Below are 26,004 nucleotides of genomic sequence, written 5' to 3'. Positions count from 1 at the left end.
ACCTCAACTGCAACGTCTAAATACACCAATATGCCTCATGAACATGACAGTGTACGCCGACCGGGATCCATGGAAAGATCGGACATGTCCTATCTTTCCACGGATCGGAAAGTCGGTCCTTTTTCACGGACTCTGTCATGTGCAACGGCCATTTCAGCAAACGCAAGCAAATGTAAGGCATTTATTTGTTAAACTTGGAAGGTGCGTTGTGAACAGTATTTTTGTGCACCAAGCATAACATACTACATAATTCCCTTTTATTTTTAGCATCTAAAAAAACTTTATGGAAAATAAAATGTATATTAAAGAGCAGGAAAGTTGATTAAAAAAAAAAAAAGAAAACACAAAAAAAACCCACAATACTCACCTGTTTAATCCCCCACCGCTCCAGCACCGTTGCTCCCCACCGATCTTTGTTGACTTGTCCTACAGTGATGACGTGTCGTTCATGCGGTCTTGTGCCATACATCACCACCGAGGCCAGTGATTGTCTGCAGTAGTCACGTGCAAGAACAGTAGGTCATCACTGCAGAACAAGTCAACAAAGTACCAGCGGGGACCACCAGCGCCATGGAGGATTGAAATATTATATTTTTTATCAGCGTTCCTGCTCTTAGCAAGAGAGATGTAAAACCCGGACAACCCTTTAAAAGGTGTTTGTTTCTTACAGATGGCTTCTTGAGAGCACCAGAACCTTAATTTCATGACCAGACCGGGCAAAACATTTAATGTCAGCTGCAAATTAAAAATAAATATATTACCCTGTAGCTATTACTGTGTTTTTAGCCTTGAAACGGTGTATGGATCCATCTTCCATGCATAAAGCAATAACACCACGGCATTCTCCATTTTCCATTAGGAGGTCCAAGGCAAAATATTCTACAAAATAGCTGGTGTCGTATCGGAGAGACTGTAACACAGGATTAAAGATGCCTTATTGCAAAGCATTAAAACGGTACACTTTTGAAAGAAAATATATTATATCCATCTCAATGAATTAGAATATCATCAAAAAGTTAATTTATTTCAGTAAGTCAATTCAAAAAGTGAAACTCCTATATTCTATAGATTCATTACACGCAGAGTGATCTATTTACAGCATTTTTTTCTTTTAATGTTGATGATTATGGCTAACCGTTAACGAAAACCCAAAATTTTGTCTCTCAGAAAATTAGAATATTAAATAAGCCCAATTTCAAAAATTATTTTTAATACCGAAATGTAGGCCTACTGAAAAGAATGTACAATATATGCACTCAATACTTGGTCTAATAGTTATAAAAATACGGTATATGCCAGTACATTAGCCTGTGTACTTATAGTACACGGGCAGCTGTTAGGACATACCTAAGTATGCCCTAACAGGAAATATGGTCAGACTGCCCTGGAGTCCTTCAATGGACCCTGGACTGTCTGCCCATATATGGTATGTCCCTCGATCGCATCACAGGGATCCCCCCTTCTCATTTTCCTCTTGAATGCTGCAGTCAGCTTTGATCTCCGCCATTATAGCTGTGTGATGCAGTCATTGCCTCGCTCCTGACAACAAGTGTGCAAGCACGGTCAGCATGAGGTGATGCGGCCGGCGCTGCACTAATGAGCTGCGGCGCAGGCACTGAAAACAGAGAACATGGGGGTGTTTTGCAGTGCGCCCGCCATGTTCTGTCTTCAGTGCTGGCGCTCATTAGTGCAGCGCTGGTCGCATCACCTCATGCTGACTGCGCGCGCACTCGTTAGGCAATGGCTGTATTACACAACCGCAGCCCTGGTTAACTACATTCATGTATTACAATACTAAGCTGGGAGGCCGCACAACTTATATATATATATATATATATATATATATATATAGATAGGAGAGGGTATAAATATACTTCTATACATTAAATACATATTAAAAACAGAGGCCTTATTTATGCTTTTTAATGTTTTGCCTTACCCTTCCATACAAGGTGTGTAGCAATGAATGTCCAGTTCTGTCTGCCACACAGCAGCAGCGATGAGCCTGCCCACCTTTACCATACTTCAGACTTTGCCCTCCAAAAGCACGCTGGTAGATCTTACCTTGCTCCGTTCTGCTGAAAGGCATTCCATAGTTTTCAAGCTGCCCGGAAAAGGACAGAAACATTTGGCTTTTTAAAATGTACAGGTTTGAAATAAATACCAAGCACAAGCAAGTTTTGGATGTGAAGAAACATTAGGCTTATATGAAAAAGATTAAAAGTTAAATGGTAAAATTGAAGTTTTAGGCCATAAAAAGTACCGTAGTACTTTTCAATATGCATTTACTAGGAAACGACCAAAAACATTTGGAACACTCGACAAAACAAAATTTCATGCAATAAATTTTACTGTCCATGCAACTATTACCAGCGATTCTATTCCATGACTACATATTTATAAGAACACGTCCATTATTAATATGTACTTTACAAAGCCCAATCTTTTGAGCCAATAGAAGGGAAAACAATAAATACAAAATCTGTAATATGTTAACAGTCCGAATTTGGCTAACAGGTATTGAGGGCAAACGCCTTAAAACTGACGGATACACACCAATTGCTAGAGGAAGTATACGCCATATAACGGTTATACTATAGGACTACATGAATAGAATTTCTCAAATATATTATTCCAAGCCCAACTCTGTTTGGACAAAGGTAAAAACGAACCATCTATGCCATATAGGTGCATTAGTTTTTCTATACCCTAGCCCGTTTTCTTTCCATTTTCAGAACCGGTCATCCTGTCTTATGCAATTAAAGACCAATGCCACTTCCTATCTGTATCATGGTATGTTGCTGTACAAAATAATAATAGATAATAATAATTTAAAAAAAAAAGCTAACGAAAATGGACCAGCACTCACCTCAATAACGGAAGCAGGTGCCTGCTCTGTCATGTAATGGATGGCATCTTGATCACCCAACCAATCAGAGCCCTTCACGGTGTCATAAAAGTGCCACCTCCAGTCATCATCTTCCATGTTACCCAAAGCTGCGTTTATTCCTCCCTAAATAATGCAAGAGGTTAAATGATCAGAATTATAAAGAACCAGAACTTACAGTGGACGGATAAATCTGCATTCACGTTCTGGATTTTCTAAGAGCCAAATGTGCACAATTTGAGAAAATATAAAATATGACCTTAGGTTGTGTTCGAATGGAAAGGAAAGATTGCATAGAGAGGCAAGAACGCCTCTGCTGGTCCGTCTAGTCCATATACAGTAGATATATAGATAGTGCCACACGTGGCCTGGATACAAGCTTTTTGGATTTATATCATGCTTGGTGTCGGTTTGAGTTACCTTATTTTTCCCTTTTGATGCATCCATATCAGACCGGATGCACAATGACTATGTGAATGGCAATTTCGATTGGTGGATGGTTTATGGACTATAAAAATACTATTTTGATGTATTTCTGCTTGGTCTGAAGGGAGTAGAGAAAGAAGGAATTATAGGTGGTGGTAATGAAATGACAGCACCCACACGCTAGAACAAAGGAATTATAGGATTTGAGTAGCTGAAGGCCACACTGAGGAATCCAGAGGGCTACTGTGAAAGCAGGGTGACAAAAACCATGCAATGGAATTATACAGGCCTTTAAACTTGGCATATGGCCTAACGTAATGTACATGCAAAGAGAATACAATGCGGAAATACATTCCACACAGACATAGGTCCATGAAGTGCAGTCAGAGACAAAGGAGGGGAGGGAGACCTGGGGAAGGAAGCGTAACTTTTGGTAATAGAGGGGACCTGAGCAAGTGATAAAATACTCTCCTTTATAGGGTGTATCATTTTAGGGCCAGGATCACACATGCAGTTTTTAGCTCCGCTTTTTGAGCCAAAGCCAGAACGGAATCCAAAAGGAAGAAAAAGGTTCAAAGAAAAGTCGGATGCATCTCCTTTCTTTTGTGTCCATTTCTATGTATGGCTCAAAAAACAGCCAAAAACTGCACCAAAAAACGGTGTGTGTGATCTTGGTCTAAAGTAGAGCTCCACATATAAAGCAAGCCAACTCTCCTGCTAGTACTTAAACCCGACAGTTGGAGATGTTACAGGGAGGCTGGTTGCAAAGGCAAAGATCAGATGCCTCGCCAGCACATGCAGAAGATCGCTGGTCATTAAGGCACCATGCACACGACCGTAGAGTTCATCCGTAATTACCGACCCATTCACTCCTATTTTTTGCTTTTTACGGACTGTGCGTCCCATACGGGCGGCTGTCCGCGGCCGGCTGTGCCCGTAATCATGGATCGTGATTACGTGTACGGCCATGTGCATGGGGCCTAAGGCTCAAAATAACTCCAGTATTAAAGTGGCTAGTAATGCTTAGGGTATGTTCACACGTAGCGTAAACATGGCGGATATTCCACAATGGATTTCATTGCGGAAAATATGCAACGTATTAAAGTAGCAGCAGAGTGGATGAGATTTGCAGTAAAAAAAAAAAATCTGCCCAAAAAAAAAGTTCATAAATTGACCTGCGGCGCGTTTACTTTATCTGCAAAACGTCAATTTATGCTTTGGAATCAATTCAATAGGTGGGTAAAACCTGCAAAAAAAACACAACACTTTTTTTGGTGTAAAACGAATACTTACATACCGGCCGTTGTCATAGCGACGCTTTCTTCTGTTATCGTCCAGCCCAGCCACCTAGGATGACTCTTCTTCCTATGTGACTGCTGCAGTGTCATCCCTGGAGGCCGGTCTGGACAAGAACACAAGAAAGTGTCACTATGACAACGGTGACTGGGGTTTTCTGCAATTTGGTGCGGTTTTTCGCCGGAATTCCCTGCCGTTTCCAGGACAGATATGTCGTGTACTTTTACGCAGCCTATCAGCCATGTGTGAACATGGCCTTAAAGTTCCGGTCTTTTATACACCCTATACTTCATGAATTAGTGCTCAAGCGGAAATGAAAAACTGTAGTAGAGCCGATAAATTGAATTGTAATTTCAGTAACACAATGTTATGGTAAATGACTCTGAAGCACCCACCTGCGCTGCCACGGTGTGAGACCGTGTAGGAAATAACTTGGTGATACATGCTGTATTGAAGCCCGCTTCAGATAAGCCAAACGCTGCTCGTAATCCTGCACCACCAGCGCCCACCACCACTGCATCAAACTCATGGTCCACTACAGGGTATTGTGTGGAAATCTGGAAAACAAAATCATTTAAGAAAGTGGACAATACAGTGGCCCATATTAAAGAGATTTTTTTTAAGACCAAAAAAAAAAAATGAGGTTAGCGTACACTGCATTGCGAATGTAGTCACCCGCTTGTGGTTTTTCCGGTTTAGTTGCATTTTAACCTTGGGGATTTTTTTATTTTTTTTAACGGGTTTGTGCCATTTACACAACATGCCTACCACTTTGAAGGTGCAAAATATGTATTTTTTTTTACTGTAACACAAACTATTAAGACATAAAAAAAATAAAAAAAAGGACTGTGTGAGTATTTACCCCTGAAAGGCTATACTTTTTGGGGCCTCCTTTTGCTGCAATTACAGATACAAGTCTCTCGGGGGATTTGTCCACATCTGCGTTGGGGTCCCGTTCTGACATGTGATGGTGGAGTCTGCCACATGCTGTTTGGCAAACTCAAAACATGTTTTCCCCATTGGTTTTTTTTATGCATTGGATTTTTCCTCGCCATTTTTCCATAAAACCCCACTCTGTGGAGTGTACGGTTTACATTGGTCCTATGGATAGAAACTTCCATCTCCGCTGTGAATCTTTGGAGCTCCTTCAGTGTTATCCTCTGTCTCTCTGTTGAATCTCTGATTAATGCCCTCCTTGCCCGGTCTGTGGGTTTTGGTGGGAGGCTTTTTCTTGTCATGTTTGTAGTTGTGCCATATTCCTTCCATTTTGTTATAATGACGCTCTGTAAGATGATCAAAGTTTGGGATATTTGTTTTTAAATAACCCAATCCTGATTTATACTTCACAACTTTAATGAAGAGAATTAAAAAAACCGCACTAAAAAACACTTTAAACGAGCGCCGCAATTTTTTTCTGCCGCTTACTGATTTCAATGAAGGTTCAGAGGCGGAAACCGCTTCAAGATAGGGCACGACGCTTTTTTTTTTCCCAAAACAACGCCAGGCAAAAAATATCAATATAGGGAGATTTGGGCCGTTCTTTGGTGCTGGTTTCAAGTCAAAATCAGCGCTAAAAAAACTAGGTCTTAGTGGTGTTGCAGGCTTAGGGCCTTTCAGAACAAGTTATTTATACCGACATCATGTGGCAGATCATGTGACTGCACACGGGGGACCTTATTCATCTAATTATGTGACTTCTAAAGTTAATTGGTTTGACCAGCCCTTATAAGGGGTTTCATAGCAAAGGGAGTGAAAAATTATGCACTCAGGATTTTGCAGGTTTAAAATAAAAATTAAAAAAAAGTAAAATAAATTAAATTACTTGATTTCACTTTTTATATTTTTACAGTTTATTAGTCAACCTGGGGACTTGAACCAGCCATCGTTAGATATTAATTTATTGCCGTGTATAGTCATTTTACAGGCTTAACAAAGGCAGAGTGAAGGCAGTCCATGACAAACATCGGTGACCCACGATCGCGTTGTGGGGGCGCCGATGAGCTGTCGGAGGGGGTCTCCCCCCACTTTATAACGCCTCAGATGCTGCGGTCGCGATTGAACAAAGCAATTGAGGAGTTAAACGGCCAAGAACAGCGCTAACGCTGTTCCTGGCCATTAGTCCAGGGTGTCAGCTGTAAAACCCCCCCTGCACCTGGATGTACCGGCACGTCCTGGTGAATGAAGGGGATAAACAAGTTTTTAGGGTTTTTTTATTCCACTGTAACAATTTGGACTATGTTGTCAGGTCCATTACTTAAAATCGAATTTCAAATCCATTTTAATTCCAGGTTGTAATGCAACAAAACAGGAAAAACACCAAGAGGGAGGCGGTGATGAATACTCTTGCAAAGCACTGTATGTCCACCACCTTATAGAATATCAACCTACATACAAATTTGAGTGACCCAGTTAATAAGTTGTTCTGATCCTGCATCTGGTACCGCACATAGGCCAGGAGGCCAATGCACTAAGAAATTTGTTGCTGCATTCATCTTTTTGGTTGGTTTTCTACGGAGGTCTATGAGAGTTCTTATTTCCAAGCACTAAAGTCAAATTGGCTCCTAAACCATTTCGTGTTTTAACCATCCCAGCCAGAGTTACAGCTTGCACTACAGCCCAGAGCCGCATTCAGTGTGGTTGCTGTTAGGAGATGCGTTGGGTCTATGAGTTTGTGAAATGTTTGTGTGCAGACGTTGATCAAGCTATGAATCCTGGCAGACTACAGCTCTGAAGTCTCCAGCATTGTGTCTACAGCTCTGGACTATAATGGAGTCAAACTCAGGATCGGTATAAGGTAAGTAATGCAATGTACTACCCGATTAAGTCTACATTCAAAATGTAAAATGGTCTGTAAAAAGTAAACATAACTCAGATTTCCCTACATTGCTTTTTTAAGAGCGGTCAACATAACACAGGTCAACAATGGAAATAAAGACGCTTGCCGCTGAAAAAGACTTGGGTATATCGATAGACATTAAACTTAAGCAACCAGCGCCAGGCAGCTGCTGCCAAGGCAAATAAAATCATGGGATGCAGCAAAAGAGGCATAGATGCTCATGACAAGAACATCGTTTTGCCTCAATACAAATCTCTAGCCAGACCACATATGGAATATTGTGTACAATTTTTGGCACCTGTGTATAAGGGGGTCGTGGCTGAACTAGAACGAGTGCAAAGAAGGGCAACCAACGTAATTAAAGAGAACCTTTCACCTGCCCATACATGTGCAGCTGAGTGCAGCATGTAATAGGGAGGGATGTACAAATCCTGGGGCACTTTACATTTCTTTCCTATCTTCCTCCGTTATTTAGATATCGGTGCCGTTTTATATTTAAATAACCCCCTGAACTGTCAATGGGTCAAGGGGGCGTGTAACATCGCTGTGACACTCTCCAATCGGCTACGGACAGTGTCACAGCAAGAGCTGGGGAGATGAGAGCGTGTGAGCTCGCATGCGCAGCTCAGAGCGGTGCGAGCATGCCTGTGCATGCTCTCTCTTCAGCTCTCGCCAGACAAGGACAACAAGACTGTGTGCTCTCTCGCGAGAGATCAGTCTTGTCTGCCGAGAGCTGAAGAGTGAGAGGGTGGGTGCGCGCTCAGATTCGAGCTGCACACACGTTCTCCTCTCTCCAGCTCTTGCTGTTACATTGTCCGTAGCTGATTGGACAGTGTCACAGCGATGTTACATGCTCCCTTGCCAATTACACGCCCCATTGACAGTTCAGGGGGTTATTTCAATATTGGGTGCCAAATATAAAACGGCACTGATATCTAGATAACGGAGGAAGATAGGGAAAAAATGTTAAGTGCCCCAGGATTTGTACAGCCCTGCCCATTACATGCTGCACATGTATGGGCAGGTGAAAGGTTCTCTTTAAGGGAATGGGTGTATTGCAGTACCAAGAAAGGTGATCAAACTTGGGGCTATTCATTTTAGAAAAAAAGACTACTTAGGGGCGATCTCAATACAATGTACAAATATATGAATGGACAGTACAGAGATCTTTCTAATGATATTCTTACACCTAGGCCTGTGACAAGGATAACGGGGTATTCTCTCCGTCTAGAGGAAAAAAGGTTTCACCACCATCACAGACGGGGATTCTTTACTGTAAGAGCAGTGAGACTATGGAACTCTCTGCCACAGGGTGTTGTGATGGTTGATTCATTGAACAAGTTCAAGAAGGGCCTGGACATCTTATAATATTACAAGTTATGAGAACTAGATGCTGTACATGGAGCGTTGATCCAGGGATCTATTTTAATTGCCATATTTGAAGTTGGGGAGGAGATTTTTTTCCCCTTAGTATGGGGCAATTAGATTCTGCCTCATGGGGGGGGGTTGCCACCTTCTGTCTTTTTTCAACCTTATCAACTATGTAACTATGTACAATAATAATATTACACTAGGGAAATAAGGGTTAGAGCCGGGCTATAAACATATAGCACCAATCAGCACAAGAATATAAGGGCTTGACTGTACCATGTGGAAAATATTTTGTGGAAAGCAAAGCAAAGCTTACCGAATCAGAGACTTGAGCAGATGCAGGTTTCTTGCCGTACACGGTGAAGTGGAAAGTCCTAGTTAACGCAGGGGACACTGCTGTCCATTTCTAGAAGACAAATAGTTTATTATATAAAAATATTACAGCAACATGTTACAGTTTTGTTCAGTTATTTCAGGTTCTCTCGATTTGTATGCTTGCTCTTGCAAACAGTGGTTTATCTGTGCTCTGCTGTCAGACAGGAGACTCAACTGCTCAACCTGTTATCTGAGCACCCACAATGCACTGCTCTCTGATAGCAGGTAACCAGAAAATTCCGCTAGACTCTGGAATCCCTGACATCGCTGTCCATATATGGACAGTGTGTCAGGGTCTTCCCCAGAGCGGAGTCCCGAGAAGAGCGCTAGTACAGGCTCTGCTCCGGGACGCTGTGGAATTCCCTGACATCGCTGTCCATATATGGACAGTATGTCAGGGTCTTCCCCAGAGCGGAGTCCCGGGCAGAGCGCTAGTACAACATCCACAGAGGGCACTGCGGCAGCATCCACAGAGGGCACTGCGGCAGCATCCACAGAGGGCACTGCGGCAGCATCCACAGAGGGCACTGCGGCAGCATCCACAGAGGGCAATTTTAGATTTATGCCAATTAGTTTCTTAATTCCCAACTGGGCGTTTTTTTAACTTCTGACCAAGTGGGCATTGTACAGAGGAGTGTATGACGCTGACCAATCAGCGTCATACACTTTTTTTCATTCATGTCCATCTGTACTCAAAGCACAGAGCGATCTCGCGAGATCACGCTGTGCTGTGTGAGTAAGTCCCACAGAAACTTTACCGAAGTGTCGGGAGTATGAATAGACATCGCATCCTGGCTGGAAGCGATGTCTATTCACTCTCGAGACACTTCGGTAAAGTTTATGTGGGAGTCTCGCGAGATCACGCTGTGCTGTGAGTACAGCTAAACCTGAATGAAGAGAAGTGTATGACGCCGATTGGTCAGCGTCATACACTCCTCTTTACAATGCCCAGTTGGTAAAAAGTAAAAAAACGCCCAGTTGTCTATTAAGAAACTAATTAGCATAAATCTAAGAGTGTTCATAACTTGCTCAATCATTGTTTTTCAAAATAAAAACCACTATTATCTAGATTACAGCGCCAATCAGATTATGTAGGAGATAGTACTATATAATAATAGTACTATAGTACTGATAATCTGGTGACAGAGCCTCTTTAAAGGGTTATTCCCACCTTAGACATTTAAGGAATATTCATGGGATATGCCATAAACGTCTGATAGATGTGGGTGCCAGCTCTGGGACCCGCACCTATCTGAGAACCCAACACCATCCAGGCAGGGTATAAATGGAGGTCGACACATTTGCACACCTCCTTCCATTGATTTCCATGAGAGTTCTGGTAAACACCCGAGCAAGCGGGCCACCTCTCCACTCATCCCTTGTCTGGATGTGGCGGCCGAGATAGGTGCTGGTCACAACTCTGGGACCAGCACCTATCAGACATTTACGGCATATACTCTGAATATGCCGTAAACATCTAAGGTGGGAATACCCATTTAACGCTTTAATTGTTGAGCAGTCGAACTACGGTGGCTTTGATAAAATGCATGATTTACCGATTGCTCGACCATAGCGCTGATCGTGACTGTGTGGCGATTATTCGATACCATGATGAAATCGTAGTCACAATCGCCATGCAATACTAGAATCATATGTGTTATCCAAACACGTAAAGCCTGCCTTAGGTCTTGTTCACACAGTGCAGATTTTGCATGCGTTTTTTAATCAAAACTAGAAATGGACTCAGGACAGCAGACCTAAGGCCTTCCTTTCTATATTTCTTCTATTTTAGGTTCTGTTCCTGGTTTACGCTCAGAAAATACATGCAAAATCTGCACTGTGTGAACAAGGCTTTATATCTCAAGCCAACACTGAAATAAACAAAAGAAATGCCCTGGAATGACAACTCGCCACATCACACAGAATGCCCATTAAAAGGCAACAAAAGTCCTTCAGAACGCTATGAATACAGAAGCTCCTTATAGCATTGGTTTGCACATAACTTCCACAGTTTCTCTTTCTGAACAAGAGCTAGTTACAAAAACAGGAATAGTTAAAATGCCTAAAATATTAGAGGTTAGAGAATCAATGTCATTAAGGGCATGGCACATATCGTCCTAGTCACGTGGCACCAATCTCCGCATACATCGGACACTCCTTCATGAACTTTACATGATGCGGAAAGCACTGTCTGATCTTACTGGAGCCCGGGGGGGGGGGGTCTGATCTCGGATTGGCTCCATTGAGTGACAGCCGCTTTCTTCAGAGAGTTTTGATATACTGGTAGAGGTTTTTTAACTGTGGCTTTTGCACTGCCTGCATGAAAGTTTTCCACCATCTTTCTCTTAAAAAGAGTTGCAGTGAACGTCCTATAAAATGTGGCATTTTTCAATAAAATATGCCATATTACCCAACACATGTGTGAATTAGTACTGGCGTACCAGGCCCAAACCACCCAGTTCAGGAACAATTGCTGCCCATTACAAAACAACAATAATGCAATTGGTCAGGCAGAAAGCCGTGGGCAAGTCCGGAGCAGAAAATCTGCACCAAATCATGCGCATTTTGGTGCAGATTTACCTGCGGCGAGTGTCTTAAAAAACAAAACACTACACTTACCTCCCCTGGCAGTGCTTCCGTGGTCCCCCGCCGTTCCTCTAACAATGACATCACATGTGACCAGTGCAGCCTGTGATTGTGACTTTCTGCAGCAGTCATGTGTCGCCATGACACGTCATCTCTGGAGGCTGCATGTACAGAGACCACAAGGGGACCAGGGAAGAATTGCCACAGGAGGGGAATATAGGATTTTTCTTATTTTAAAGAAGACCTCCAGTGGAAACACAACTTTCCATGTCTCCATTCCGCACCTGACTGTATACCAAACCCTTCACTTCTTTTATGTATGCTGTACTTACTTTTTGAACTGCTGCCTTGTCTGTGCTTTAAAGTGTCAAGGGAAAGTATGGAGGGCGCTCACGGGCTGGGTGCCCTCCATACCCTGTGGGTGTCAGCCCTGTTTTACAGCGGACAGCCCAGACTAACGGCCGGGAATAGCGATGCCGCTGTTCCTGGCCGTTTAACCCCTCAAATGCTGCGTTCAATCGCGACCACCGCATCTGAGGCGTTATAGAGACGATATACTGCAATACATTAGTATTGCAGTATGTTGTACCAGCGATCTAATAATGACTGGTTCAAGTCCCCTAGGGGGATTAGTAAATGGTGTAAAAAAAAAACAAACTGTTTAACCCCTTCAGGACTGAGCCTGTTTTGGCCTTCAGGACGAAGCCGATTTTTCAAATTGGACATGTCACTTTATGTGGTAATAACTCTGGAATGCTTTTGCCTATCCAAGTGATTCTGAGATTGTTTTCTCGTGACATATTGTACTTTGTTAGGGAAAAAATTTGTTCGATAAATTCAATATTTATTTGTAAAAAACACCAAGATTTAGAGAAAATTAGCAAAAATTTGCATTTTTCTAAATTTAAATGTATCTACTTGTAAAACAGATAGTAATACCACACAAAAAAGTTACTAGTTTATATTTCCCATATGCCTACTTTATGTTTGCATCGTTTTTTGAACATTCTTTTATTTTTCTAGGACGTTACAAGGCTTAGAACTTTAGTAGCAATTTCTCATATTTTCAAGAAAATTTCAAAAGCCTATTTTTTCAGGGATCAGTTCAGTTCTGAAGTGGCTTTGAGGGCCTTATATATTAGAAAGTTCCCATAAATCAACCCATTTTGAAAACTGCACCCCTCAAAGTATTCAAAACAGCATTCAGAAAGTGTTTTAACCCTTTAGGCGTTTTACAGGAATTAAAGCAAAGTAGAGGTGAAATTTACAAATTTCATTTTTTTTTTTCGAAAATTTATTTGTAATAAATTTTTTCTGTACCACTGAAGGTTTTACCCAAGAAACGCAACTCAATATTTATTGCCCAGATTCTGCCGTTTTTAGAAATATCCCACATGTGGTCCTAGTGCGGTAATGGACTGAAACACAGGCCTCAGTATCAAAGGAGCACCTAGTGGATTTTGGGGCCTCCTTTTTTTAGAATCTATTTTAGGTACCATGTCAGGTTTGAATAGGTCTTGTGGTACCAAAACAGTAAAGACCCCCCAAAAGTGACCCCATTTTGGAAACTATACCCCTCAAGGAATTTATCTAGGGGTATAGTTAGCATTTTGAACCCACAGTTTTTTTGCTACATTTATTTGAATTAGTATGTGAAGATGAAAATCTACTTTTTTTGTGAAAAAACGTAAAAATGTTAAATATTTACAAGGAATAAAGTAGAAAAAGCACCCCAACATATGTAAAGCAATTTCTTACGATTATAGCAATACCCCATATGTGGTAATAAACTGCTGTCTGGACCCACAGCAGGCCTCAGAAGGGAAGGAGCACCATTTGGATTTTGGATTTCTGATTTTGCTGGAATAGTTTTCAGTGCCGTGTCACGTTTGCAATGCACTGGAGGGATGAAAACCGTGGAAACCCCCCCAATAGTGACCCCATTTTGGAAACTACACCCCTCAAGGAAATTTTCTAGGGGTAAAGTTAGCATTTTGACCCCACAGTTGTTTTGCTGAAGTCATTGGAATTAGTCTGTAAAGGTAAAAATCGACTTTTTTTTCTGTAAGAACTTAGAAATGTTTAATTTTTACAAGGCATAAAGGAGAAAAAGCACCCCAACATTTGTAAAACAATTTCTCCTGATTACATAAATACCCCATATGTGGTAATAAACTGCTGTTTGGACCCACACCGGGGCTTAGAAGGGAAGGAGCGCTATTTGGCTTTTGGAGCACAAATTTAGCTGGAATAGTTTTTGGGTGTCATGTCGAACTTGCAAAGCCCCTGAGGTACTAAAACCGTGGAAACCGCCCAAAAGTAACCCCACTTAAGGAATCTATCTAGTGGTATAGTGAGCATTTAGGCCACACACATCTTTTGCAGAATTTATTAGAATTAGGCCGTGAAAATTAATATCAACATTATTTCCACTAAAATGTTGAATTTTTTAAATTTCACAAAGGATAAAGGAGAAAATGCACCCCAACATTTGTAAAGCAATTTCTCCCGAGTACGGCTATACCTCACATGTGGTCATAAATGTTTTTTCATTAGAAAATAAATTAACCTTTTCCGGACTGATCCATGTTTTGCTTTTTCTTTTTCGTTTTTCCTCCCCGCTTTCCGAGAGCCACAACGTCTTTATTTTTCCGTCAATAGAGCGGTGTGGGGGCTTATTTTTTGCGGGACGAGCTGTAGTTTTTATTGGTACCATTTTTTGGTACCGAAGACTTTGTGAGCACTTTTTATTACATTTTTTTGGTAGAGCCAAGGTGACCAAAAAACTGCGATTTTGCCATTTAAAATGCTTTCTTTTTCACGACGTTCACCGTGCGAGTTAAATAATGGTATATTGTAATAGCTTGGACTTTTACGGACGCAGCGATACCAATTTTGTGTATGTATATATTTATTTAAGTTTTTCCACTAATAACTATTTACTTTTGTTTTTACATATTTTATTAGTCCCCCTAGGAGACTTGAACCAGCGATCGTTAGATCACTGGTAGAATACACTGCAATACTAATATATTGCAGTATATTGTGATTTTTACAGGCTCCTGTAACAGCGCGATCGCTGTTTCTGTCCGTTAGTCCCGGGTAGGGATGCACGGTGCATCGAAACTTCGATACTGTTTCGATACTGTGCATCCCTAAACGGTTCGATACCGCTATTTCCTGTATTTCGATACTGAGCTGCGCAGCCGCACAGCTCAGTATAGTAACACATGAATGTATGGGAGCGCGGCTGCGGCTGTGTAATTCAGCCACAGCCCCGCTCCTCAGTCATGATAAGTTTGCGGAGTCAGGATGATGCGATGCGGCCAGCGCTGCACTAATGAGCGGCGGCACTGAAAACAGAACATGGCGGGCGCGCTACAAAACACCCCCATGTTCTGTCTTCAGTGCCTGAACTGCCGCTCATTAGTGCAGCGCCGGCCGCACCTCCTCATGCTGACCGCGCACGCACTTCCTGTCAGGAGCGGGGCAATGGCTGTATTACACAGCCGCAGCCCCGCTCTATAACGGCGGAGATCAGAGAAACCTCTCATCTCCGCCGCTATTCTCCTGAATGCTGCGATCACAGCGGACTGCAGCATTCAGGGGAAAATGAGAAGGGGGGATGCCCCTGGATCGCGTCACAGGGAATTCCTGTGACACGATCGAGGGCCATACCATATATGGGCAGACAGCCCAGGGTCTATTGACGGACCCCAGGGCTGTCTTACCATATTTCTTGTTGTTAGGACATACCCAAGTATGTCCTAACAACTGCCTGTGTGCTATCTGTCCACAGGCTAATGTACTGGCACATATCTGATATATGTCAGTACATTAAAGTTTAAAAATAAAGTAAAAACAAAGTATTGTTAAATTTAAAAAAAAAATACACATACGCCTTTTTTACAATAAACATTAAAATAAGTCTCAATACATAAAATATACTAATTCAGTAATGGCGCGCACAACAATGTTTTTGCATCATTTATGATGTGTACGCTGTAAAAAAATGAAATAAACACGGCTTTCATTCACTTATTAATGTGAGGCGCGAGGTGCGATGAATTTAACCTCCATGTTCCTCACATTAATAGTAATTAACCCCATCATGTACCTCGCACATTAACCCAATATGACTGAGAAACATGATGGGATTAATTACTATTAATGTGAGGCGCGTTCAAAATTCATCACACGTCGCGCCTCACCTCAGAAAACGGAAGAATTTTTTTTTTTATTACTGTTTTCAAAAGTATCGAAATTGGTATCGAAATCGCAATACTAAACGAAGTATTGGTATCGAAGTCCAAATTCTGGTATCGTGACATCCCTAGTCCCGGGTATCAGCTGTAATACACAGCTGACACCCGCAGCGTATGGCGCAGGGCTCAGCGCGTGTGACGCTCCATATATCACCCCCCACACCACGACATGCTATTAAGTCATGGTGCGCAAAGGGTTTAATGCGCAGCCGATGGTGGAACGTGAAAATTACAATTTTCCACTAATGTGCCATTTTAGTGCACTATATGTTGTGCCCAGTTTGTGCCACAAATACCACAAATAAAATATTAACAGGGTTCTCCCGGGTATGGCGATGCCATATCGGTGGACGTAAACGGCTGTTTGGGCACGCTGTAGGGCTCAGAAGGGAGGAACGCTATTTGGCTTTTGGAGCGCAGATTTTGCTTGGTAGTAGCTCTGGCGTTTTGCTGGTATTTCAGTTTATAATGTGCGGGCACATGTAGGCTGGGCAGAGTACATCAGGGGCATAATAAGAGGGTATAATAATGGGGTAAATAAATAATAATCTGCAGATATGTGGCCAGTGTCGCACTTATAAATGGCACCCGATCCTATCCGCTTTTGGAACGCTCTGCACATTTTGCATCGCCATATTCTGGGAGCTGGAACTTTTTTTATTTTTTCACCACCGGAGCTGCATGAGGGCTTATTTGTTGCGGGACAATCTGTCATTTTCATTGGTACCATTTTGGGGTACATGCGATTTTGTTGATCACTTTTTATTCCATTTTTCGGCAAGCCAGGTGACAAAAACCATCAATTCTGACAATGATTTTTATTTATTTTTTACGGCGTTCACCCTGGGCTATAAATGACCGTTATATTTTATTCTGCGGGTCGGTACGATTACGGCGATACCATATGTATATAGGTTTTTTTATGTTTTGCAGCGTTTGCGCAATAAAATAACGTATTTAGAAAATTATTTATTTTCTGTGTCACCATATTCTGAGAGCCATAACTTTTTTATTTTTCAGTCAAAAAAGCTGTGTAAGGGCTTGTTTTTTGCGGGACGGGCTGTAGTTTGTATCGGTACAATTTTGGCGTACATGCGACTTTTTGATCACTTTTTATTGTATATTTTGTGAGGGGTGGTGACCAAAAAATAGTGATTCTCGCTTTGTTTTTCATTTTTTTTCTTTGCGGTGTTCACCGTGCAGGAAAAATAATATTACAGTTTTATAGTTGGGGTCGTTACGAACGCGGTGATACCAGATATGTGTACTTTTTTTTTTTTACGTGTTCATTTTTTTTCCTATAATAAAAGACTTATTATAGGAAAAAAAGCAGTTCATGTTTATGTCACTTCTAACTTTTATTTTTACACTTTTTTAAAAACATTTTTATTCTTTTTTCACTTGTCCCACTAGGGGACACTTAGACTTGCAGCTCTGATCACTGCTAGAGTACATTACACTACACACGTAGTGTAATGTACTCCAACTGTCATTGTGACGTGACAGTCACACTGACAGGAAGACTACGACGAACACCCTCCGGCTGGTCCTCATAGGCTTCTGTACATGGCAACCCGGAAGTCATTGTCTGTCGTCCAATTGCCATCGGTGCGATCGCCAGCCCCCGTGATTTTACATGGGGGCTGCCGATCGGCGCTAAACACCTTAATTGTGGCGTTCAAATCGAACGCCGCAATTAAGGGGTTAACTGCCGAAATCAGCGGCGATAGGCCGCTGATCGGCAACGGGGATTGCAGGGCAGACGCCCTGCACAGTTAACCACCGCTGCGGTGTAGCGCCGCGCGGCGGTTAACTGTCAAAGCACAGACGTAACTGCACGTCAAGGTGCGCGAACTTACTGCACACATTGACGTACAGTTACGTCAAGGTGCGGGAAGGGGTTAATAAAGTTATTAGTGGTGAAAAACATTAAATAAAAAAAATTATATATATCTCTTGAGAAATGTTCTCTGTTGAACCGAAACGTCACTCACTTGAGGTGAATAAATCCACCCTGTTTCATCTACCCTGAAGTCCTGGTGCCGTTACTGCGTTTTTTATATATATATATATATATATATATATATATAATGATTTTTAAAAAACCACCCTTTTCCCCATATTTCCTCTAAAGTAATGTAAAAATAAAAAAATTGGTATTGCTGCGTCCGTAAAAGTCTGAATATTACAATTATTATTTAACTCGCACAGTGAACGCAGTAAAAACCCAATAATTTAAACTGCCAAAACCCGTTTTTTGTCGTTTTAGATCGAAAAAAAAAAAATTTAATAAAAAGTGATCAAAAAGTTGGACGTACCAAAAAATGATACCAATAAAAACTACAGCCCGTCCCTCATATCCATGGAAAAAGAAAAAAAAAAGTTATGGCTCTCAGAATGTGGTGAAACAAAACTATCTGGAATCGTGGATTTTGCAGGTAATCTGTAACAGAATTATTGTGGATTTCTTCTTCCCTATGGAATTCAATAGGAAAAACCCTCAATCAGCGGGGTGACTATGCACACACAGACATGAGCCCACTGTGTTCTGTCTTATTGGCCATTTACCAAACTATTTTTGCGCCATTTGATATAAAACCCCAGTCGATGGGTCCTTATAATATGCTGGCAGGACACCATATTCTGAGGACAGATCCCCTTTAACGGCTATGTAAAGTGATTTTAAGCAACTTTTAAATCGAATTTTATTTAAATTTTTTTTACTTTTCAAGACACAGATTCTATGTATAGAAAGCCAATTCCGTCAGATCCGCTGCACGGACGACATCAAAGTTCATCAGGTTAATTCGATTTTTTACAGGAGCGGTCAGTCCTGCTGATCTGACGGAACCAGAAGGATGCAGCTTCTATGTATACAGGATACATAGAAGCTAGATCGTAAAAAGTAAAACAAAAATTAATAATAAAAGTGAAATGTGAAAGTTGTTTATCATCTCAAACAAATATATGAAAATAAATAATAGATGAAATGTTGTACATAGCCTATAAAGTGAATAATTCTAGTTCCTGTATGACAACAATTTTCTATCTACTGACGCAGCAAACCTTTGGGTGGAATCGCTGTTGTTTTCCCCCATTAACATCATTGTGGGTCTAAGAACTTCGCTGCTTTCTGTAAAACCCCTCAGATGATCACAAGTATTATCATTAGTTGTAATGTGGACTCAGCCAACTGATCATAACTAAAGACAATAAACATACTAGTTAGATTTGTATCATGGTTTTAATAGGACACTCCATGATCACTTCTCTTTGCCTTTATTCACACGTGTCTGGAGGTCTCAGAGGCAAATGTTCCTAAACTGGTAATTCCCATAGGCTGCCATTGGTTCGTGCCTCATGAGAAGTGACTAGAAGGCATCACGCGCCATGTCCTCTGCCCTCTCAAAGCGTCACCCTTTGCCCTTTCCAGTTAGCGAAAAGGTGACAACACAGCGCAGTCCCACGTGACCACGCCCTTCAACCAATCACTAAAAGAATAAAAAGCATGACCGTGTCCCTACTAGCCAGTAATCAGCACCGAACTCCAAAGAGAGGAGTTGACCTTCACTTGGCCCCGCCCAGTCTCCGCTACCTCTGTTACACAACAAACCGCGGCGCTATGTACAGTAGAAAAGCATATTGCTGTTGTCCTGAGTTCACGACATGTTATGCAACATCACTGCTCACCTTACGGCTTGTGCCTGCCAACAACCTCTTTCCCAGGAGCCGCGAAGCTGCCGCACTCAGCGCTGCCATGTTGCCAGCTAACACCGGCGCCTGACAAGCAGGGCAAATACTGCGTTCTACTAGGGAGGCACCGCCCCTTTTCACAGAACTTTATCAGAACGAGCAAACGGTTACATAATGTCATGTGACATGGGCGGAGACTTCTAACTTGTCAGAGAGTCGTCATTGGACGCTACTAATATATGTGGTGGAATCTGTAGGATATCTTTGGAGATGCTGACGTGATCGCGGTTATGCACCTTCGTGCAGAGTGGGCGGCGGGGGAGACGCTGTGAACGGCTTAGTTGGTCTGTGTTGGAGTAGGGAGTTCTGCTCTGGGGGTCTGTGTTGGAGGAGCTAAGGATGGTCTGGTCTGGATTGAGGTGGTATCTAGTCTGGGTTTTGTATTTTTGGTGGTAAAGATGGGTCTGGGGTCGTTATTGAGGAGGGTCTGACCCACAGGGAACAGTGTACGTGCGTGAGGGGGCTATGGGAAGCAGTATACGTGCATATTGGGGAGCCTAGTGAGCTATTACACTGAATTCATATGTAAGAACCAGACCTTTCCCTCAATACAGCAGCAATAAACAATTATGTCTTTTTTGCCTCCTTTGTACTCTTAGATGTATAACAAATAAAGGAAAACCCCAACATTTGTAAAGCAATTTCTGCCGAGTAGGGCAATACCCCATATGTGGTCATAAACTGCTGTTTGGGCACACAGCAGGGCTCAGAAGGAAAGGTGCGCCATTTGGAGTGCAGATTTTGCTGGATTGGTTTCTGGGCGCCTGTGGGACCAAAACAGTGGAAACCCCCCAGAAGTGACCCCATTTTGGAAACCACTCCTCAATGCATTCACCTAGTGGTGTAGTGAGCATGTTAACCCCGCAGGTGTTTTGTAGAAATTAGTGTGCACTCGATGTTGCAGAGTGAAAATTGAATTTTTTACATAGATATGCCAATATGTGGTGCCCAGCTTGTGCCACCATAACAAGACCGCTCTCTAATTATTATGCGCTGTTTCCCGGTTTTAGAAACACCCTACATGTGGCCCTAATCTTTTGCCTGGACATTCGACCAGGCTCAGGAGTAAAAGAGTACCAAGCGAAATTGAGGCCTAATTTGGCGACTTACAAAGTATTGGTTCACAATTGCAGAGGCTCTGATGTGAAATAATAAAAAGAAACCCCTGAGAAGTCACCCCATTTGGAAACCACACCCCTCAAGGCATTTATTAAGGGGTGTAGTGAGCACTTTCACCCCACAGGTCTATTTCATAAATGAATGCGCTGTGGTTGGTGCTAATTAAAAATTTATATTTTTCACTATATATGCCATTTCAGTGGCAAATATGTCATGCCCAGCTTATGACGCTGGAGACACACCCCAAAAATTGTTAAAAGGGTTCTCCCGGGTGTGACGATGCCAGATATGTGGAAGTAAACAGCTGTTTGGGCACACTGTAGGGCTCAGAAGGAAAGGAGCGCCATTTGGCTTTTGGAGCATTGATTTTGCTTGGTAGTAGTTTTGTTTGGAGTTTTACTGGTATTTCAGTTTATAATGTGGGGCATATGTGAGCTGGGCAGAGTACATCAGGGGCATAGTCAGGTGGTATAATAATGGGGTAAAAAAAATAATAAAATGATACATAGATGTGTGTTACGCTGTGAAGCAATCCTTTCTGCACAGGCCGGTGTTGCACTGATATATGGCGTCTTTTCTTATGCCCCTTTTGGTCCACACTCCGCACCTTTGCAGTTTGGGGAACTGGGAAAGTGTTGTCCTGGTATAATACGGGCACCGTCACTTCCAGCAGAAATGTTTTTGGCCCTCCCCTTCCTGGTTCCCTAGTTTTAGGTCCTTGACCATGCGTTATAAATTACATGTTAACTTTATTCTGCGGGTCAGTACGATTCCGGCGACACCATATTTATAGCATTTTTTTATGTTTTACAACTTTTTGCACAATAAAATTACTTTTGTAAAAAGAATGTATTTTTTCTGTCGCCAAGTTGTGAGAACCATAACTCTTTAACTTTATCGTCGACGGAGGTGTATGAGGGTTTGTTTTTTGCGAGACAAGCTATAGTTTTTATAGGTACCATTTTTGGATACGTGCGACTTTTTGATCACTTTTTATTCCAATATTTGTAGGGCAAAGTGACCAAAAAACAGAAGCTCTAGTATTTTTTTAGAGTTATTTTTTTACGCTGTTCATCGCATGCAATAAATAATATAATATTTTGATACCTCAGGCCGTTACCGTTGCGGCGATACGAAATACATATGGTTTATTATTTGTTTTCAATAATAAAGGACTTGATTTATTTTATTACTTGAAACTTTTATTATGTTTTCAAACTTGTTTTTTTTTTTTTTTACACTTTTTTATACCCTTTTTCTCAAGTCCCACTAGGGGACTTGAAGGTCCAACTGTCTGATGTTTTGTTTTTTCTAATACATTGCACTACCTACATAGTGCAATATATTAGATCTGTCAGTTATTTACTGACCGCAAGCCGATTGGGCTTCGCCTCCCGGCGGGGCCTAATTGCCTTCCGTAATGGCAGAGCAGGAGGCCATTGTGTCTCCTGTTGCCATAGCAGCAGTCGCCAGTCCTGATTGCCTGTCAGGGCTTGCGATCTGCTAGTAACCGCTAAGATGCAGTGATCGCTGCATCGAATGGGTTAATGGCAGGGATCGGAGCTAGGTCGGTTTCCTGCCGTTACAGGTGGATGTCAGCTGTAACATACAGCTGACTTCCACCGCTGATGACGCTGGATCAGCTCCTGAGCCGGCGGCTACGGAAGCTGATCAGGCTCCGCCGCCGGGCGGATCTTGACCGGCTTCCGTGCTAGGCAGACTGGGAGGCCAGTATTAGGCCTCCGGTTGCCATTGCAGCCACCGGAACCCCGGAAATTTCATTGCTGGGGTTCCGATGAGCTGCAAACATCTTAAATGTAGCAATCGCGTTTGAACGCTGCATTGAAGGGGTTAATTTAGGTCCCCGCCATTATAGCCGGATGTTAGCTGTAAGATACCGCTGAGTTCCGGCGATGATGGCAGCCATATTTTCCTAATCCTGCTCAACCCCTTAATGACCAGCCTATTTTAGACCTTAAAGGCAATGTGTTGCCAGAAAAACATGTTGTTTTTTTTTTAATTAAACATTTAGTGTGTAGGTGATTAAACATTGTTCACATTTTTTTTATTTTTTTCACGAGTCAGGAAATATTATAAATTAATTCTAATTTATAGTATTTCCCATTTCTGGTCACTAGATGGAGCTATTCCCAAAATTGCAGCATTGCAAAATTGGGTAAAAAGCCCTCGCTCTAGTGAGCTCTCAGCATCCCCCCCTCCTTTATCCTGGCTAGTGCCGGGATAAACGAGTGGTTTGAACGGTGTAACCTCCTACACTGTGTGTCGCCATTTTTTGAGCTAACACACAGTGTAGTAGGTTTACATACAGTAGTAAACACACACAAACACGAACATACATTGAAATCTCTTACCTGCTCCTGCCGCCGCGGCTCCCTCCGGCCCGTCCGCTCCGTCTGCTGCTGCTGGTCCAAGTGCACAAGTCCGGAAGCCGCGACCGGAAGTAGTAATATTACTGTCCGGCCGCGACTTCCGGTCCACTGGAAAATGGCGCCGGACGGCGCCAATTTCAAGTTGGACTGTGTGGGAGCGGCGCATGCGCAGTTCCCACACAGACGCCGTACACACAAGTGAATGGGACGGGAGCCGTTCGCCGTCCCTATGGGACTGTGGCTGCCGTATTCCATGTCTGTATGTGTCGTTAATCGACACACACAGAAATGGAACAAAAAATGGCAGCCCCCATAGGGAAGAAAAAGTGTAAAAATAAGAAAAAGTAAAACACAAACACACAAATAAATATAAACGTTTATAATAAAGCACTAACATCTTGAACATATGAAAAAATTTTCTGTGATGACACTGTTCCTTTAAAGGAACAGTGATTCCACAAAAAAAATTTTAATATGTTAAAGATGTTAGTGCTTTATTAAAAACATTTGGATTAATTTGTGTGTTTGTGTGTTACTTTTTCTTATTTTTACACTTTTTCTTCCCTATGGGGGCTGCCATTTTTTTTTCCATTTCTGTATGTGTCGATTAACGACACATACAGACATGGAATACGGCAGCTCCAGTCCCATAGGGACTGCGAACGGGGCCCGTTCCATCCACTATCATGTACGCCGCTGTGTGGGAACGGCGCATGCGTCGCTCCCACACAGTTCAATTTGAAATGCGCGCCGTCCGGCGCCATTTTCCTGTGGACCGGAAGTCGCGGCCGGACAGTAAGATTACTACTTCCGGTCGCGGCTTCCGGACTTGTGCACATGGAGCAGCGGCAGCAGACGGAGCGGATGGACCGGAGGGAGCGGCGGCGGCGACTGGAGCAGGTATGGGATTTCTATGTATGTTTGTGTTCAGTGTGTGTTTACTACTGTATGTAAACCTTCTACACTGTGTGTTAGCTCAAAAAATGGCGACACACAGTGTAGGAGGTTAGACCGTTCAAACCCCTCGTTTCTCCCGGCACTAGCCAGGATAAAGGAGGGGGGGATGCTGAGAGCTCACTAGAGCGAGGGCTTTTTACCCAATTTTGCAGCATAAAGCAATGTGGTTGCTTTACCACATGCAATGCTGCAATTTTGGGAATGGCTCCATCTAGTGACCAGCAATGGGAAATATTATAAATTAGAATCCAATTGAATCCAATTTATAATATTTTCTGACTCGTGAAAAAAAAAAAAATAAATTAGAACAATGTTTAATCACCTATACACTAATTGTTTAACTAAAAAAAAAAAAAACATGTTTTGCTGACAACACATTCCCTTTAATGACTAAGCCATTTTTTAAGTTTTTCCATCTTCGCATTCCAAGAGCTATAACTTTTTTATTTTTGCGTCAACATAGCTGTATAAGGTCTTGTTTTTTGCGGGACAAGTTGTAATTTTTAATAGCACCATTTTGGGGTACATATAAATTATTGATTACGTTTTATTAACTTTTTTTGGGGGGAATAGGAAAAAACCTGCAATTTCGCCACACTTTTTTGCATCCTAAATTTATGTCGTTTACCGTGTGGTATAAATAACACAATAACTTTATTCGGTGGGTTGATTGCAACGATACCAAATTTGTATCGATTTTGTATGTTTTACTACTTTTACACATTAAAAACACTTTTTTTTTTTTCAAAATTATTTGTTTTTGTCTCCATATTTGAAGAGCCATAACTTTTTATTTTTTGGCCGATGCAGTTGTATGAGGGCTTTTTTTATTTGCGGGACGACTTGTAGTTTTTATCAATACCATTTTGGAGTAGATGCGACTTTTTGATCACTTTTTTTCAAAACATGTTTTCTTATTTAATTTTTTACGACGTTCACCGTGTAGGTTAAATGATGTAATACGTTTATAGTTGGGGTCGTTCCGGACGCGGCTATACCAAATGTGTGTAACTTTTTTACTTTATTTTGTTTTTTAATAATAAAGCAGTTTGTAAAGGGGAAAAGTGGGTTTTTCATCTTTTTTTTTTTACTTTTTCTAAAAAAAAATGTTTTTACTTTTTTTTTTTACTAGGGGACTTCACTATGCGATTATCTGATCACATTTATAATACATTGCAGTGTATTATGCCTGTCCCCATTTATACAAAGCTTCTTTCAGTCATATCTAAAATTACTTTTACAACTGCTCACCCTTTTCTTTTTATTTCCCCTTGTTTCCTTCTCATCCAAATTGACTGTCTTTTTCGCGTATCATCTTGCGACTCATGTCCTCTTATTTTACTATCTTGACTAGTGATCCATTTATACAAAAGCTTCTTCCAGTCATATCTAAAATTACTTTTACAACAGCTCACCCTTTTATTTCCCCTTGTTTCCTTCCCATCCAAACTGACTGTCTTTTTTGCGTGTTATCTTGCGGTTCATGTCCTCTTTTTCCAATACCTTTGGCTCCCGTATTCCCTGCGTTTGCATCGACTCCGATTAAGCCCTATCATATTACTGCTCCGCTTTTAGCTGTCATTCCTCTCTACCCTGGTGAGTTTTTATGTTTTTATTTATAATAACTTTGTCCTTTTTGTATTGCCGTTTTTGTATTGCTTTTGTTTTTTACACACACAATTTTTCATATTGTTAATGTTTATACACTTGTATTTTTCCGTGGCTGTATACAACCAGCCTCGT

The 26,004-nt window shown here is 41.8% G+C and overlaps 1 protein-coding gene across 1 annotated transcript in view; it reads right to left on the bottom strand.

Moving 5' to 3' along the window:
• Positions 1 to 19,862, bottom strand: part of SDHA (succinate dehydrogenase complex flavoprotein subunit A) — a 72,881-nt gene extending 53,019 nt beyond the window's left edge. The window contains exons 1-6 of the mRNA XM_075826864.1: positions 19,733 to 19,862; positions 9,133 to 9,222; positions 5,005 to 5,166; positions 2,870 to 3,013; positions 1,940 to 2,104; positions 762 to 910 (exon numbers count right to left, since the gene is read on the bottom strand). Of these exons, the coding sequence (XP_075682979.1) occupies positions 762 to 910; positions 1,940 to 2,104; positions 2,870 to 3,013; positions 5,005 to 5,166; positions 9,133 to 9,222; positions 19,733 to 19,801 (779 nt within the window). The 5' untranslated portion in view covers positions 19,802 to 19,862. The remainder of the gene's footprint in view (positions 1 to 761; positions 911 to 1,939; positions 2,105 to 2,869; positions 3,014 to 5,004; positions 5,167 to 9,132; positions 9,223 to 19,732) is intronic.
• Positions 19,863 to 26,004: the final 6,142 nt, after the last annotated feature.

Source organism: Rhinoderma darwinii, chromosome 5 (assembly GCF_050947455.1).
Source record: "Rhinoderma darwinii isolate aRhiDar2 chromosome 5, aRhiDar2.hap1, whole genome shotgun sequence".
Lineage (NCBI taxonomy): Eukaryota > Metazoa > Chordata > Amphibia > Anura > Rhinodermatidae > Rhinoderma > Rhinoderma darwinii.
Note: the sequence above shows the minus strand (reverse complement) of the source record. Positions and strands in the feature narration are given on the sequence as shown.